The sequence below is a fragment of the Microtus oregoni genome, unplaced genomic scaffold (genome assembly GCF_018167655.1).
Source record: "Microtus oregoni isolate MIOR12 unplaced genomic scaffold, Mior012 000008F_ref0000371, whole genome shotgun sequence".
In the NCBI taxonomy this organism is placed as follows: Eukaryota; Metazoa; Chordata; class Mammalia; order Rodentia; family Cricetidae; genus Microtus; species Microtus oregoni.
The window spans coordinates 56041314-56056140 of record NW_024543067.1 but is presented as its reverse complement, the minus strand read 5'-3'; the positions used below and the strand labels follow the sequence as shown (position 1 = coordinate 56056140).

The window sequence follows — 14827 nt, the reverse complement described above, 5'->3', positions numbered from 1 at the left end:
ATACAGATCTTAGTGATTCTTCCATTTCTATGTGCTGCATAGGAATGGAACCAAGTTCCTTAACCTCTCTGAGCGTTCGTCTTCTAGCCTATTCCAAGGTGAAAATGACATTTATCTGTTGTTCATATCAGATGAGATCTGTCACACACTTGGAGAGGAGCTAGGGAAAAGAACTGAGTGAGAACAGATCTCCCAGGACTGCCCAGGGTGCTGTGACCCCTTCCTCCTTGGTAGTGTGCACTGGCAGCTGTGGGAGCAGGCATCTCTGCTGTGTCTTGGTTGCTGTGTGCAGTTTGCCGTCTGGTTGGAATGCTGCTGTCCCTGATGTGTGTGATGCTGAGGTCAGTGAGTGACCTAGCTCTTGAAGCGCTAAGTGGTCTATCATCAACCTACTGGCTCTTGGGCCATACTAGTAGGATAAAGCCTGGGCAAGGTGTGGTCTTGGGGGGCACGGGGTTCTGGAGTTAGTTTGGAGAGAGGTGGTTGTGCTGTATCCATACTTGCATGTGGAGGTAGAAGCAGACACAGCTCTGTTTCTCTTAGGCCTTTCGACTCTTCCGTCTAGATCTCAGGTCATCTGGGGTAAAAGCAGAACTCAGCTGGATCATTCCTGAGGTTAGCATTTGCCCTCAGGTTCTGGACCACAAAGTTGCTGGAACTGAGAGTATTCAACCTGGGAACGTCTTTGGCTTTCTCTGATTCAAGCTCTGTGGAACAGCTCTTTCAGGCATCTTCCCTCTTGGCTTATGGATCATCAAGCCACAACTGGGCTTTCTAGTAGAGGGCCTGTGAACCTCCTGCAATCTGACACAGAACTTTATACAGTATAACGTATGTGCTTTTATGAAGATAGCACCCATGATGGCCATCAGTTCTACACAAAGTTTATAACTCAAAGTTGAACAGTCTTAAATTGATCCAAGATGTTCCTTCCATGAGGAGCTCGGTTGTGTAGGTCCGGGAGAAGGCCCAAAGCCCAGATACAGAGACACTGTGGTATGACTGGATTCTCTGGACCCATGAGAATGTATAAAAGCCTGCAAAGAGCTGAATAAAAATTCATATTATGACTCATGGGTCTAAATACACGTAAATGCACCTTCTTACCTTAGCCTTCCATATTTTATTGCTGACGTGTGGCTTTCAGAATTCCCCCCCAGCTTCAACACACTGGGCTAAGTTACTACAGAATGAAACAGCTTTTTGATGGGGGCATGGCCAGTTCGGATGACAACATCCTTTTTCGATTATGTTCACTTCCTGGAGGAGGGCTTAGAGGTGTGACTTCATTTCCGGGAGTCTGGATTCTGAGACTACCTTTCCGTATACTGCCTGTTTTGTTTAAGGTTTTGGTTTAAGACTGTGATATTTCACGTCTTGATCTGTTAAGATACATATTGTGTTCAGTTTTTAATCTCTTGGGAAGACTAGAAGCATTTATGAATCCTTCAGTAAAGTTGTAGTCAACGCCACTTTTGTGGCGGTAGAGTCACGTGTGGGGTTTCAGAGAAGAATTGCACATAGTTACTGTGGGTGGGTGCTTTCCAGTCTTGGGGAGGCAGCTAGGTAAACAGATTATGGCAGTTCAAGATAATGAGGGACAGCTGGGCCTGGTGACATACATCTTTAATCCCAGTACTTGGGAAGAAGAGGCAGGTAAATCTCTGAGTTTGAGGCTGGTCTGGTTTACGTAGAGAATTCCAGAACAGCTAGAGTTTTCGAATAGAGAAACCCTGTCTCAAAAAGCCAAAACAACAACATAACAATAACAAAGACAAAAACAAAACAAGGTAATGAGCAGAAGAGAAATGACTGTCACCGGGGGAGCACAGAAGTACTTCTTGACTGGGCAGCCTGTGAAGGAGGGGGTCAGGAAAGTGGCTGTGGGGTAGATCACAGGGAAAGGGAGTAGCTATGAGTGGAGGTGGATTCTAACATGTTCATTGTCTGTTTCATTGGGGTGGCTCGCTTACAGTTTCAGAGGTTCAGCCCATTATCATGGTGCGGAGCATGGTGGCACGCAGGCAGACATGGTGCTGGCTACATCTTGGTCAGAAGGCAACAGGAAATGGACTGTGACCCTGAGTGAGACTTAAGCCAAAGAGACCTTAAAGCCTGTCCCCACAGTGAGGACATTTTCTCCAACAAGTCCACACCTTGTTGAACATTGAGGTAGTTACAGTGAGTTACCTTGGCCTTTGCTGGTCTGTTTCTTCGTGAATAACACCAAAGAGCCACCATGGAGACTCAAGGACATTGCTAAGCTGAGAAGAATGGCCACTGATGGCCGCTGCTTTTGTGGAGGCCTTCTAGACAGTAGAGGGAGCCCACAAGCTGGTGTCTCCATGCTTGGGGTTTAACATTGTGTAGAAGACAGGCTGAAGAGGAAATGAAAAATACAAGCCTGGACTAAAAACGTCCTGACACCTCATAGTGTAGTGAGGTAGCCGAAAAGCTGGGGACAGGGACTCTGAGATGTCATCAGACCTGCTTAGGAAGAAGACCCTCTCCTGCTCCCCATTGGACACATATGATAGTTTCCTCATCTCTCAGGTTGATAGCTCCAGCTTTGATATTTTCTTTAGTTAGCAGTGGACTGCTCTTTTATGCTAGAGTTTCAAAAAGAATAGCCCAGGCTATCTTGAAACTCACTATGTCAGACTGGCCTTAAATTCAAAATATTCTACCTGCCTTATTGTTAGGATTATAGGCATGAGCTACCATACCTGCTCATTTTATTTTTTACATGTTGGACTTTCATGTTAGACCACGAACTCCTTAAAGACTGAGTTTTACGGTTCTTAGTAGGCAAGAGTACAGCTTCAGACAGAAAGATGTGGACCAATGGGTAAAACAAATGCTGGCCCAAGATAAACTTTAGCCCTAGCTTGGAGCAATGCACCTATTACCTAATTAGAATGGGAGGTAAGATCAAGGGCGTCTAAGGTGAGTTCTCTGTCTCTGAATAGGTGACTGGATCACTGTGGGCCATTCATTGAAGTATTGCAGCAGGTCAGTCAGGAGGTATAGACCCAGGCTTAGATAACCTGAGTGCCGGGAGGCATCTTGGTGAAATTGTTCAGGAGCAATGGGACTCTGTGGCTGAGGTTAAGGGAGTGGTTGTAGGATAGCCCATATAAACTTGGGTGTTACCAGCATATCTTCAAGGCATTGTTAAAGCTTTTGTGTACTCGTTTAGGGCCTCTGTGACCCAGACGGTGTTTGTCTTAGGGTTTCTATGGCTGGGAAAAGGCAACACAATCATGGCAACTCTTATTAGGAAAAATTGGGATGGATCACTCACAGTTCAGAGGTTCATGGTGGGGAGCATGGTGGCATGCAGGCAGACATGGTGCTGGCTACATCTTGGTCAGAAGGCAACAGGAAATGGACTGTGACCCTGAGTGAAACTGAAGCCAAAGAGATCTCAAAGCCTGTCCCCACAGTGAGGACACTTCCTCCAACAAGGCCACACCTCCTAGTAGTGCCACTCCCTGTGAGCTTATGGGGGCCAATTTAAGTCAGATTATCATAGCACCAAATGTCAGAGGCTCTCAGAAGATCCTGTCTCAGTTCTCAGTCTCCTATAGTGGATCATGAACTCTTAGAATAAAAATAGCCTTCTTCTAGAGGGAGATATTTCCAGATTTTTACTGAATCCATGAAAGGTAACCAAATTAAGATATAAGACTACAACTTGCCCTACCTAATATTAAGACATAGTTTGACACAAAATTAAAAAGGAGGTACTATTGAAAATTAAATAATTGATTACATTGATCCTTTTAAAACTTACTATGGGCCAGGCGATGGTGGCGCATGCCTTTAATCCCAGCACTCGGGAGGCAGAGGTAGGCGGATATCTGTGAGTTCGAGACCAGTCTGGTCTACAGAGCTAGTTCCAGGACAGGCTCCAAAGCCACAGAGAAACCCTGTCTCGAAAAAACAAAAACAAAAAACAAAAAAACAAAAAAAAAAAAAACCTCACTATGTTTCTCTAACTATTCCCAAGCTTCATCATGGGGGCCAGGTCTTGGGTACATGCCTTTAATCCCAGCACTTGGAGACAGAGGCAGGAGGATTTCTATGAGTTTGAGGCTAGCCTTGTCTACATAGTGAGTTCCAGGGTAGCCAGGGTTACATTGTAAGACACTGTCTCAACCAAACCAAAACAATCCTTTCTGATATGATAATCCATACCAGCCTTTGGTGCCCCATAGCTCCATAATCACCAAATATGACCAGTGGCGTAATTCAAAAGGCAGTGGGTACATTTACTAAGGGCACCAACTATAGGATGAAGGACACTGAACTATTAGGATCCTTGTAGTAGGCTGGTCTAATGTCTACTGGAATGTTGAAAGCATGCATCTGGTGTCAGAACCCTTAGGTGATTCTAGACCCCCACCCTCAGCCCCCACACCTGCCGCCTTCTCAGTCCTATGCAGAGATAAGAACATGTCCTGCTGGTGGAAAGTGAGACATTCAAAGTCCATGCTCATGCGGTTCAGTCTACTGCATCCCCAAAAGCCTGTATTCATCGGCAGTGATGGCAGCATAACACATAACTGCACTATTTCTGTATCTGCCATACAAGTAGGAAGTTGCTGTGTCGGTAAAGGATGGTAACACATACTGGATACCTTTTCTGGCCAGCGCTTTCACATGCAGAGAAGACTAATCAAGAAATATTTATTGCAAAGTGACTTGGTGTAGGTTAGCTGAGCATTCCGCCGCTACTTGTTAGCTGATAAATTAGCATAGTACTTACAAACTGTGTTCATTTGGAAAGACAGAGGTAATGTGTCTTGACTAGATATGCCTCTCCCTGTGAATTACTGATCTATACTTTGTTGTTTAGTTAATGCCATGTCTTATCCTTTTTAAAATTAGAGGCCAAGGAGTTCATCGGGCCTGTCTTTGCAATGCTCTTATGCTGTCCCTGCATCATGGCATAGTACCCACTGACCTAAACAGTATCACACACCCAAAAGGCACAACAATCTCTAGGTTATTTATAATACTTAATTCTGTGGAACTTCTCTGTAAATTGATGTTCTGCTCTATTTTTTAGGCATTACAGGTATAGGTCCCTAACAACAGCCTAAGAGGAAAAATTTGGAAAAGGTAGAGAAAACGTATGCCAACAGGGATAGCAGAGGAGCCGTTGGCTCTTCGAGAGTGTGGCGGTGGATCTGGGACGCTGGTTTAGAAATTCCTGTAGATGTATCTGTTCAGCCCTTGCATGCTCTGTGTATGTTATGGACTCCTGACAGCCTGGTGGTGCTGTCACCATTGCCTTTCTGAATAAGTGACGGAGTTGAGGCTTAGAGAAATAAGTGAACTTTCTTAAGGCCAGCTGACTATGAAGTACGGAGTTGAATTGATGTCTGATTCTAGAACCTGCATCTCTATTCCCCTGGGACTAAGGTGAGGCTGGGGTCAGTTGAGGATGTGTCTCCTCTAGGCTTGTTTTAGGGACAAGCCACTTCTTGGCCAACAAGAGATTCTTTCACCATCTCCTCGGCCAGGAGACTTCGACTGTGAAAGTGTGGACCCCTCAATTCATCTGGCATTCGTCCCCCGCCTTGCTCCCCGCGGCAGTCCTCATGTACCTTCTGGCTTTGTTGGAAAGGAGAAATGCTCATGTTGGTAGGGGAGCAAGCAGCTGCTAGCTGTGGGTGGCTAGGTGTTCCCTCCTGGGGGAATCAGAGCCTGGGAGGCCCTGCCTGCCTTCTCACACTGACTCACCCGGAGGTTGTCCTGAGCCTAGAGGAGCAGCAGGCCATTACAAATCTGCCTGCCTGTTCCTGTGGCAGGGGTCAGGTGTGTTCCTGCTGTGTGTGACCTTAGAATGCTGAAGGGAGGCCAGTGCCCCCCCCCCTTTTTTTTTGGTGGGGTAGGGTTTCTCTGGTGGGGGAAGCTCTGGTTTCCTTGGAGTTGCCCTTCTGTCTATGGGCAGAAGAGGTCCTGCGAGCCAAGACATGGGGATGTGTCTGGCATGCAGATAAACCAAATCTGAGGCAAGTGGGTGAGCCTTTGGGAAGTGGGAGTGTGTTTCCAAGGGGATGAGAAAGTGGGATGGAAAGCTGAGGGTCATCTTTGAGAGCTCCTATGACAGAACCAAGGACATGTCTTGTGTCATCAAGACCATTTCCTTGGAAGAGGATTGCCAAGTTGGGTGTCATGGTGTAAGTACCTCAGTACTCAGGAGGTAGAGGCAGAAAGGTCACCTCCAATTCAAGGCCAGCCTGGGCTACAAAGTGAGACCTTCCTTGTCTTTTTAAAGGTATGTCAAGAGCATGGAAAAGAAAAAGAAGCTTAGCTGGGTTCTCAGCTAGCATGCGTATAGCAGATCATTTATGTGTTATCTGGCCATACAAGTTCCCAGGCTAGAGAGGGTCTTGTGGTCCTTAGGTATCCCTTTATCTTTTCCCATTTTTACCAATGACTTCTGTCTTAGATACTTTTCTACTGCTATGAAGAGACATCATGACCAAAACAATTTTATAGGTAAAGAGTTTATTGGGAGCTTGCTTAGGTTTTCAGAGTGTTAAAGTCTGTGATCATCATGGCCTCCTGGGAACATGGCAGCAGGTAGACAGGGTGCTAGAGCAGCAACTGAGATCTTTTACATCTGATCCATAAGGAGGAGATGGAGCTAGACACTGGGAATGGTGTAGGCTTTTGAAACCTCAAAGCCCAGCCCCAGTGACACACCTCTTCTAACAAGGCCACACCTCCTAATCCTTCCCAAACCGTTCCACCAGCTGCTGACAAAGTATTCAAATATTTGAGCCCATGGGGACCGTTCTCATTTAAACCTCCACAACAGCATTCTTTGGACTTACTCAGGGTCTTGGTCCCAGGGTGCTCTGCTTCTCAAATCTACCAGTGTTCCAGTCTATGTGAAGTGGCATGTTTGTATAAATATGTATTCACATTAAATCATCTCCAGGTTACTTTCATTACTTAATGCAATGTGAATACTATGTAATTGGTTGTTATATTATATCGTTTAAGACATGAACTCAAGCATGTTCACATGTAAACATGCAGCTTTTCTCGGCATGTGTTGTAGCCAAGGTTGGAATCCTGTATGCAGGACCTGAGAGGACAGAGGGCCTTAGTACTACTTACCCTGAAACTGGTGGTAAGTGGTAGTGTTGGGGAAAAAAAAAAAACAAAAAACAAAAAAACTGGACATCACCAAACCCTGGTATCTTCCTCAAACCAGTGTTAATTCTTTCCTGTTCAATTTTGTTTAACTTTCAACTGGGTCACCTGAGGTCCATGAAACACCATATATGCACCCCCACTTAACATTCTGAAGTGGTGTGTTGTCTGTCCTTGGCAGCCCTGGTCCTGCTTTCCCTTTCCTGGGGGCAGGATGGAAGCTAGAGTTGATTGGAGTCTGGTTTTGGCTTTGCTCCTGCTGTTGTTGCCTGAAGAAGCATTCTGGATTAACAGATTGTGAAGGGGGAGCAGAGAAGGCTGGGAAGAGGAAGTGGTTTCTCTCTCTCTCTCTCTGTCTCTCTGTCTCTCTCTGTCTCTGTCTCTCTCTCTCTCTCTCTCTCTTTTAATATATCAATTTCAAGACCTTAAGTGCATCCCTGGGGTCACAGAGGCAGAAGGAAACACTCTAGACACAAAAAGCCTGGCTTACTTTGCCTACAGGTCTGTCAACCTCTACCAACCTCCAACACAGTGCTGGCTCCATGGGATGTGGGGCGAGAGGGCTGGGGTGTGCACCAAGGGTATTAAGGACAAGGGGAGTGTTCAGGAGGGTCCAGGCTGGGAGCTGACACAGATGAACAGACCAGAAGGCAAGGCCAATGCCTACAGCCTACACTGTCACCCCAGAACCTGTGACTAATAGTGGCAGAGGGTGGGGAGTGGTGAGTGCGGAGGCAGGCAGGGAGGAGGGAGGGGGAGGAACAGGGAAGTGGTAGGGAGCACCTGATCAGTGCAGCCCTGGCCATCTGCCGGCCCCTCACACAGCCTCTATTGACTGCAGTGTGGAGTTTGGAAGAGGATTCTGGCTAGGGGATGATGAGGAGGTTTGTTGTTGAAATGGAGTGTTTGGGAGGCTCTGCCCTCCCCCACTGCTCGCTCCTCTCTTGCTTGCTTCCTGACCTCCAAAAATGCTCCTTAAATATAACACTCTCAGCGCCTGATGACTCTCCTGCCGGAGCTTGGCACTTTGATTCCCCAGCGTGTGACTGCAGCACCGCTCTGTCCCAGTTTTGCCAGCAGCTAGAAGCATGCCGCTCTATTGCAGCTAGCTCTGCTGCCCTGGAGAAGGAATGGGCCGAGGGACTGGGGCCAGAGTCTGAGGACTTGAGATACAAGGAGAGCCTCAGGGATCTCGCCATTCATTTTCTGCTCTAGATACAGAACTATTTGCTTGGAGTGACTTAGCAAGGTCAGGAGGCGGCTCAACCCTCTGCTCTTGGGAAAGGACTCTCATGGGGAGATGGAGTCGAAAGTCTTGAATACACCCTTGACTTCTTCTAGTTGTTCAAATCTGTCCATGGACCCTGACTATTGATACACGGTTCTGGACTTGGCTTTGGCCAAGTCTTGGGTATGTGGATGGGGCATGCTCCAGCTGAGTCACTTTTCCAGTCCTTATCTACAGATGAGGCAAGAAACGCCAGTCATTGCTTTTGTTTGGTTAGACAGGAAAGAGCACCAGGGTGTTGGAAACCTTAAGACTTGGAGGAGGCCAAGACCAAAAAAAAAAAAAATTGAAGCAGGTAAAATAAAAATAAACTTTTTCTACCTTTTGGCTTAGAATAACACAAGCCAACTTTATGATAATCAAATGGGTATCTATGAGTTACAGCCCCAAACAAGTTTTGAACCATGAATAATATAAAACACTGTCATGGTCAGACCTCCCCCATATCAAAGAAGATTGATGTGGGAGTGGTTTCAGATTGCTCTGTTTTCCTAAATGAGAAGATACGAAAGGATATTTACAAGGCATAACAAATATTCTAGAGAACTTACTGACAGGGAACCACTTTTAATTGTCATATTCCAATTCGGGGAGAAAGGGTAAAGACAAAAATGCAAATTAGGCATAAAGCATAGAGAGGAGAAAATAAACTCCTCTCAGCTAACCCCGTTCCCTTGGCCAACTTTCCGAAGGATTTATTATTTTCTTTATTGCTCGCTCTTGTCTTCAACATCAAGGTTTAGGATTAGTTTTTTATTGTATGGATATAGAATACATGTAAGCGTTTTATTCTTTGTATGTTTACAGGAGAATATATAAAATCTTCACCGACTCCTGTTTTCTTCAGTGTTGTGTTTCTGAGACTTACCCACCCTGTTGTAGATTGCAGTACTGTGCATGTTCAGTGCTGTATAATATTCTACATGAAAATACTACAGTTACCTTTGTTTTTCGTACAGGTCCTCATTATTAGATGGTGTACTGTATTGAGATTCTTGTGTGTGCAAGGTTTTGTGTGATTTACTTTCATCAGTGTGGTAGAATGGCCCATAGTATTGATGGGGTAGGGATGCACTTGCTCATCTCTCCCATAATTTAGTAGTTGAGTCAATATGCCCTTCTACTAGCTCTTTCTCAATACTTGATATTATTTGATTTAAAAATTTTGCCCAATCAGATAGATGGATCTGAAGTGGCATTGTGTTAGTTTTCTTAATTTGTATTTTTCTGAGTTCTTGTGAAAGGTGTGGACCTGTTCAAATGTTTTATTATTTCCTCCTCTGAAAGCCCTCATTCAAAGCTTTTGCCTATTTTCCTTGTGCTTATTTCTCATGGATTTATAGGAGTTTTTAATAAAATGGTCCTTTTCTCAATATATGTTGGACATATTTCCTCCTAGCAAAACCTTTGCGACCTCCTTCCCCAACTTTTCTTTGAATGACAGGAAGTTGGTCAGGTATCCTTTTCTTTTGCAGGTGTGTGTGTGTGTGTGTGTGTGTGTGTGTGTTTGAGTTTGAGGGAGAGAGAGAGAGAGAGAGAGAGAGAGAGAGAGAGATTTGTTTAGGAAATTCGTACACTCTAACTACCAAGTTGCTAGGAAGCTCAGTCCGAGGATTATTTGTTCTGTCCATTGTTGTAGATCAAGGTTTAGGACTGGCCTGACTGCTTTCAAGTTCATCATTATGATGAGATGTGGCCAAACAAGAGCCTGGGGGGTCCACTGTACCAGGAACATGAGGTGTAGCCAAGCAGGGAGCCATCTGGGCAATGCCACTGTATTACAAAATCTCCTTTAAAACCCTACCACTAGTGGGCTTTTAGAGTTTCTCTCTGTGCTTTGAGGCCATGAGAACTAAAGCCCAGGCTCATTTGTTTCTGCCATCGCTAAGTGTTTGAACTTTACATATTCCTAACTTTTTGGGTTTTGGCGTTTTAAAATAATTTCCTTTTTTTTTTTTTTGGCTTTCTGTTTTATAGTCTGTGAGGTCATCTTGCCAGAAAAAGAATCCTTCAGAGTCTAGTTTTCTCAACAATAATTTGTGTGCTTTCAGATACATAAGTATTATGGAGCAGCCAGCCCATGGAGAGGCACATGCTCATTCTTAGAACTTAGGCCAGTGTGCTCCATTTCCCAGGGAGGGAACTGTTCTGGTTGTACAGAATTCTGTCCACAAGAAGGTAAGGCAGGGAGAGTCCGTAAGATGAACATTTGTCTCTCTCTCATAGTCTCCATCATGAATTTATACCAGGAATATGAAGTGTTCTGTATCTCGTTAGCCATGTTTGGATACTATTTGGAGGGTTTTCGTTATGGCCTGAAAAACATGGCATTGGTTTTCAGAGCACGAGGAAAAATTCTTCATCCACAGCCAAAGGGAATCTGTGGGGTGATTGTCACCATCCTACAAGACCTCCATGTCACACACACTGGCACTCAGCACTCACCAGTAATGAAGAGGCTGCCTTGGTTTAGCCTTTGTCTTGGACTAAATGAGCTCTTTTAAATCAGCATGTCTGAGAGAAAAGGTGTGTGTGGTGTGTGTGTGCATGTATATTCATGCATACTTACCTGTTATTCATATGTGAAGTCAAGTTGGTGTTAAGTATCTTCTGTAATTTTCACTGTTTTGGTTTTGAGACAGAGCCTCTCATTGGTCCTGGAATTCACTGATTTTGTTGGTCAGCAAAGCCAGGGATCTGCTTGCCTCCATTCTGCCAGCTCTGGGTTTCCATTGTGAGCTTCTGTGTCTGCTGCTACACTGGTGCCAGGGGTGGGAACTCTGGGCCTTCTACTTGGGCCAGAAGTCATCTTTATCTTTGGAGCCATGAGCCATTTCCTTGTCCTAAGCTTATTTATTTATTATTTAATAAATATGCATAGATATTGAGTTTGGAGATTGATATGGCTATATTCATATCACCGACTTACTTCTCCCTGGCTTTTCAGCATTAGGCATAGTAAGACATTGCCCTTGTCATTGCTCAGTTATAGTGTCTGAGGCACAGCCCTGGCAAATACCCCAGCCTATGCATGTATGTACGTATGTATGTATGCAAGTGTGTACCTATGTGCCTAGCTCAACAGCTAGCTCCACAGCCCCGTCATGTACTCTCGTTAGCAGTGGCAAAAGAGGGTTTCTATGGAGTTTTCCAATAGTAGCTGATTGCTAAAGACCAACACATTTCACATTTCCAGAAATGTGTTTTTGAGTGATGCTTGGGGTGCTCTGGGCTGGTATTGAAGTGTCCCCATGATTGGAGCAAAGGGATCGAAGAGAACACTGACACCGATCTAGAGTGATGTTAACGTAGGGCTTGTATCATGAGATTTGGGAGTTCCAGTGATCAAATTACCCAGTCATGGAGTACAGTTCTGAGCATGCTGGAATCTGGTATACCTCGTCAATTCCTCTGCTCAATGTATGACCCAGATGCAGGCCCAAGGATCCTTAAACATACAATTGGGGGTGTGTTCAGAAGTCCTGGAGGCATTTGAACATCACCTAGCATGGGGTTATGGATGGAGAGGAATTCTCCCAGTCATGGCTGTTTGGCTGGCGTATCTCTGAAAGTTCAGGGTCCTAGACAGTGTTGCTTCTGTCTGGTCAAATGCTGGATGGAGACAGCAAGGGTTTGGTTGTTTGCTTAATATCGTATCAAGGAAGTACTTACTAGCAGGACCCCTTCCACCAAAAAGCCTCCTATCCAGGGTGATTTTACACTGAGTGGGAGGAGATGCCTATTCCCTGCCTTCCTGGGGGTACCCAATAGACAGAAGGAGGCAGGAGATGAGTAGTGTCTGCCCATCTGTGTTCGTTAAAAGCATTATCTTAGAAAGTCAAGCTTGTGTGATGTGTAGTTAGCCCAGGCATGGCTGTCGAGTGTTTCAGGCCAGTTTTAGTGGAAAAGCTTATTATGGTTCAGCTGAAGGTTGCTATTTCATAATTAATCTCCTCTTTGTTCTTTTTCACCCATCCGCATTACTGACCCAGATAATGGATAATATGGGGAAGGCAGAGAGGAGCCAGTGGAACAACCAGAGCAGCAGTTGGTACGGGAACCTCCAACCTAGAGAGTTGGTTTGGGGAGCGGTGGGCATTTTCCACACTTCAAAAAAGTTCAAAGTCCACCTTTTTTTTTTTTTTTCTTCCACTTAGTGTTCCTGGTGTCAGTCTGCTTGCCTCTAGACTGCTGGGGCCACCTTGGAAGGATTCCTGACTTGAGGTGACCCAAAAGGCTGTTCACTACATGCTCTGGTAATTTGGGCCGTGTCCCCAGCAGGAGAAGGGAACTATGAGTTCTCTGTGCTCAGACCTAACTGCCCAGAGCCTGCTGGCTAACCCAGTTCGCTTCCCCGGGGAACTGACTGTTTAGGTGGTCTTGAGCAGCCTTCCTTGGAACAATAGGCACTAGCTAGGATTTCTCTGGTCTGCTCCGGTAAGAAATCCTGAGGTTGTCCAGGACCCCTTCCCTGCCAAGGGTGTGACCTATTAACTTACTTGGTTAATATCGTTGGGTGCCCGTGACTGTTGTGTCTTCAGAACTTTTTGCCTCTTCCCTCTTCCCGGTACCACTTTCCTCCTTGCCGCATGCTGATCCCTCGCATCCCTGGTGATCTGTCCCATTCTGGGACAAAACATGTGCTGTGTCTTTAAATGGGCGGAAGTGACTGGCGGTGCTTTGCTTGGGTACTGCATTGATTAGGAGATTACAAGGAGCTGCCGCCTGGGGGAGGAGAGTGCAGGTTCTGCTAGGTCGGTGCTCTGCTCCTCAAGGCCCTCCTAGCTTTTCCTCCCTGAGGCTGCTCACGGCCGGCCGGCAGGAGGTGAGGGTGGGTGGCTGGCGGCCAGCCTGACTGTGGATGCAACTCCAGGGCTCGCTCAGCTCAGGCTTGCCAGAGTACCCATCCTCATCAGAGCCTGGCAGTGGCGGCAACAACCAGGGCAGCCGGCTCCAGCCTGGGGCTGGATTTGCCCAAGCTGCCCTTGGCCTCTGATCTGAGCCCAACTGAGAGCTGGGAGAGAGGCAGTGGGAACAGAAGCAGCAGCACCTCTGTCTCTCTCTCTCCCACTTCCCTTTCTCTCACCCTTTCTCCCTCTCCTCTCCTTTCTCTGTGTTGAAGTCACATTATATGGGATTCTGTTCTTTTGGGACTTCGTCATCTTTTCCACTATGTCCTGGGACCTCCGGAGCTGTGACAGGGATGCTAAGGATATGGTCAGTGGATTCTCGTGACTGTACTAATGAAAGGATTCAAGCTCTCCTGGTAAGTGGAGGATGGATAAGGTGAATCCTCTCCTGTCTTTCTTCCCCTGTGTTCTGGCAGCACCTTCGCCTCCTTCAGGAGGTCTCCTTGAGACAGGCCTGTCTCACTGGGTGGGCATCCAAGTGTCAAGATAGGGGTGACAAACCCTACAAAAAAAGTTGGAGTACTCTCCCAGGCTCAGCTAGCACCCATAGTGCTGTGGTATTTTCCCCCAGCATGTTCTCTGTGTCAGGGGTTTGTAGGAATTGGGAGGCTCTAGAGAGAATCTAGCAGAAAATGAAAAGAGCTTCCAAGTTTGAAAGGTTGCCGTGGTTGTACACAGAGAGGGGACTTCACACAGAGATATCCTTTACTGTGTATTGCGATTGTTCTGGGCTGGGATCTTGACTGGCTCCCTGGGGAGCCTTTTCCTTGGCACTTAGGGTTAGCCGCAGCTGAGGCAGCCTCTGACCTCTCTGGGAGGCAGCTCCCTAAGCAGTGTGTTAGGGACCAGAATTCCCCTCAAAGGGAGCATGGTCATGTGCCTTGGGGCTTTGCAAGTGTCTGACTCTCCCTGGGCTTAATATTGGAATAGGAAAAGAACTTCTGGTTTGGAGTTGTGTGGGGATAGCTGTCTTCTAGCTGCAGAGGTAGGCAGAGCATTTTTTTTTTTTTACCTTCTATTTTAAAAATAAAACCCTTACTGTTCCTTCTCCTTTGATCCATGGAGGACCAGACGGGTGGGGGAACTGGCTTTTTTGTTTGCTTGAGAAACTGCAGATTTTGCTTGGAAAACTTTGTCCTTCCAGGAATCTGGTACCCCTGCAGGGCGGCCTGAGCAGCTTCCTAGGAGGAGAAAGGTTCCCTGGGTTAGGGAGGGAGGGTGCTTTAACTCCTTCAAGAGGGTGGGGGTAGTGGGGGTAGGAGGAGAATAGCTTGGGGAAGTTCTCTGCAGGGATGCGGCGGCTGGCCTACCTTCATTGTGTATCTGCTGTCCAAGCTGGGCCCTGGGGTAGGGGGAGGGCATTCCTGTGGGTGGTAGGGTGATATTCAGAATCAGGGATGAGATCAAGCAGGTTAGGCAAGGAGTCTTAGCCTGGCTGCAGGCCATTTAGGAT

General features: G+C 46.3%; 1 protein-coding gene across 10 annotated transcripts in view; it reads left to right on the top strand.

The window, feature by feature from the left end:
- Nucleotides 1–14827, top strand: part of Gramd1b (GRAM domain containing 1B) — a 239499-nt gene that overhangs the window by 147250 nt on the left and 77422 nt on the right. Inside the window, exon 1 of one of the 10 annotated variants that reach the window (XM_041656950.1) lies at nucleotides 13204–13730. The exons of the other annotated variants lie outside the window; for them this stretch is intronic. Coding sequence (XP_041512884.1) covers nucleotides 13708–13730 — 23 coding nt within the window. The 5' untranslated portion in view covers nucleotides 13204–13707. Of the gene's footprint in view, nucleotides 1–13203; nucleotides 13731–14827 lie in introns of those variants that run through there. 10 annotated transcript variants of the gene reach the window in all.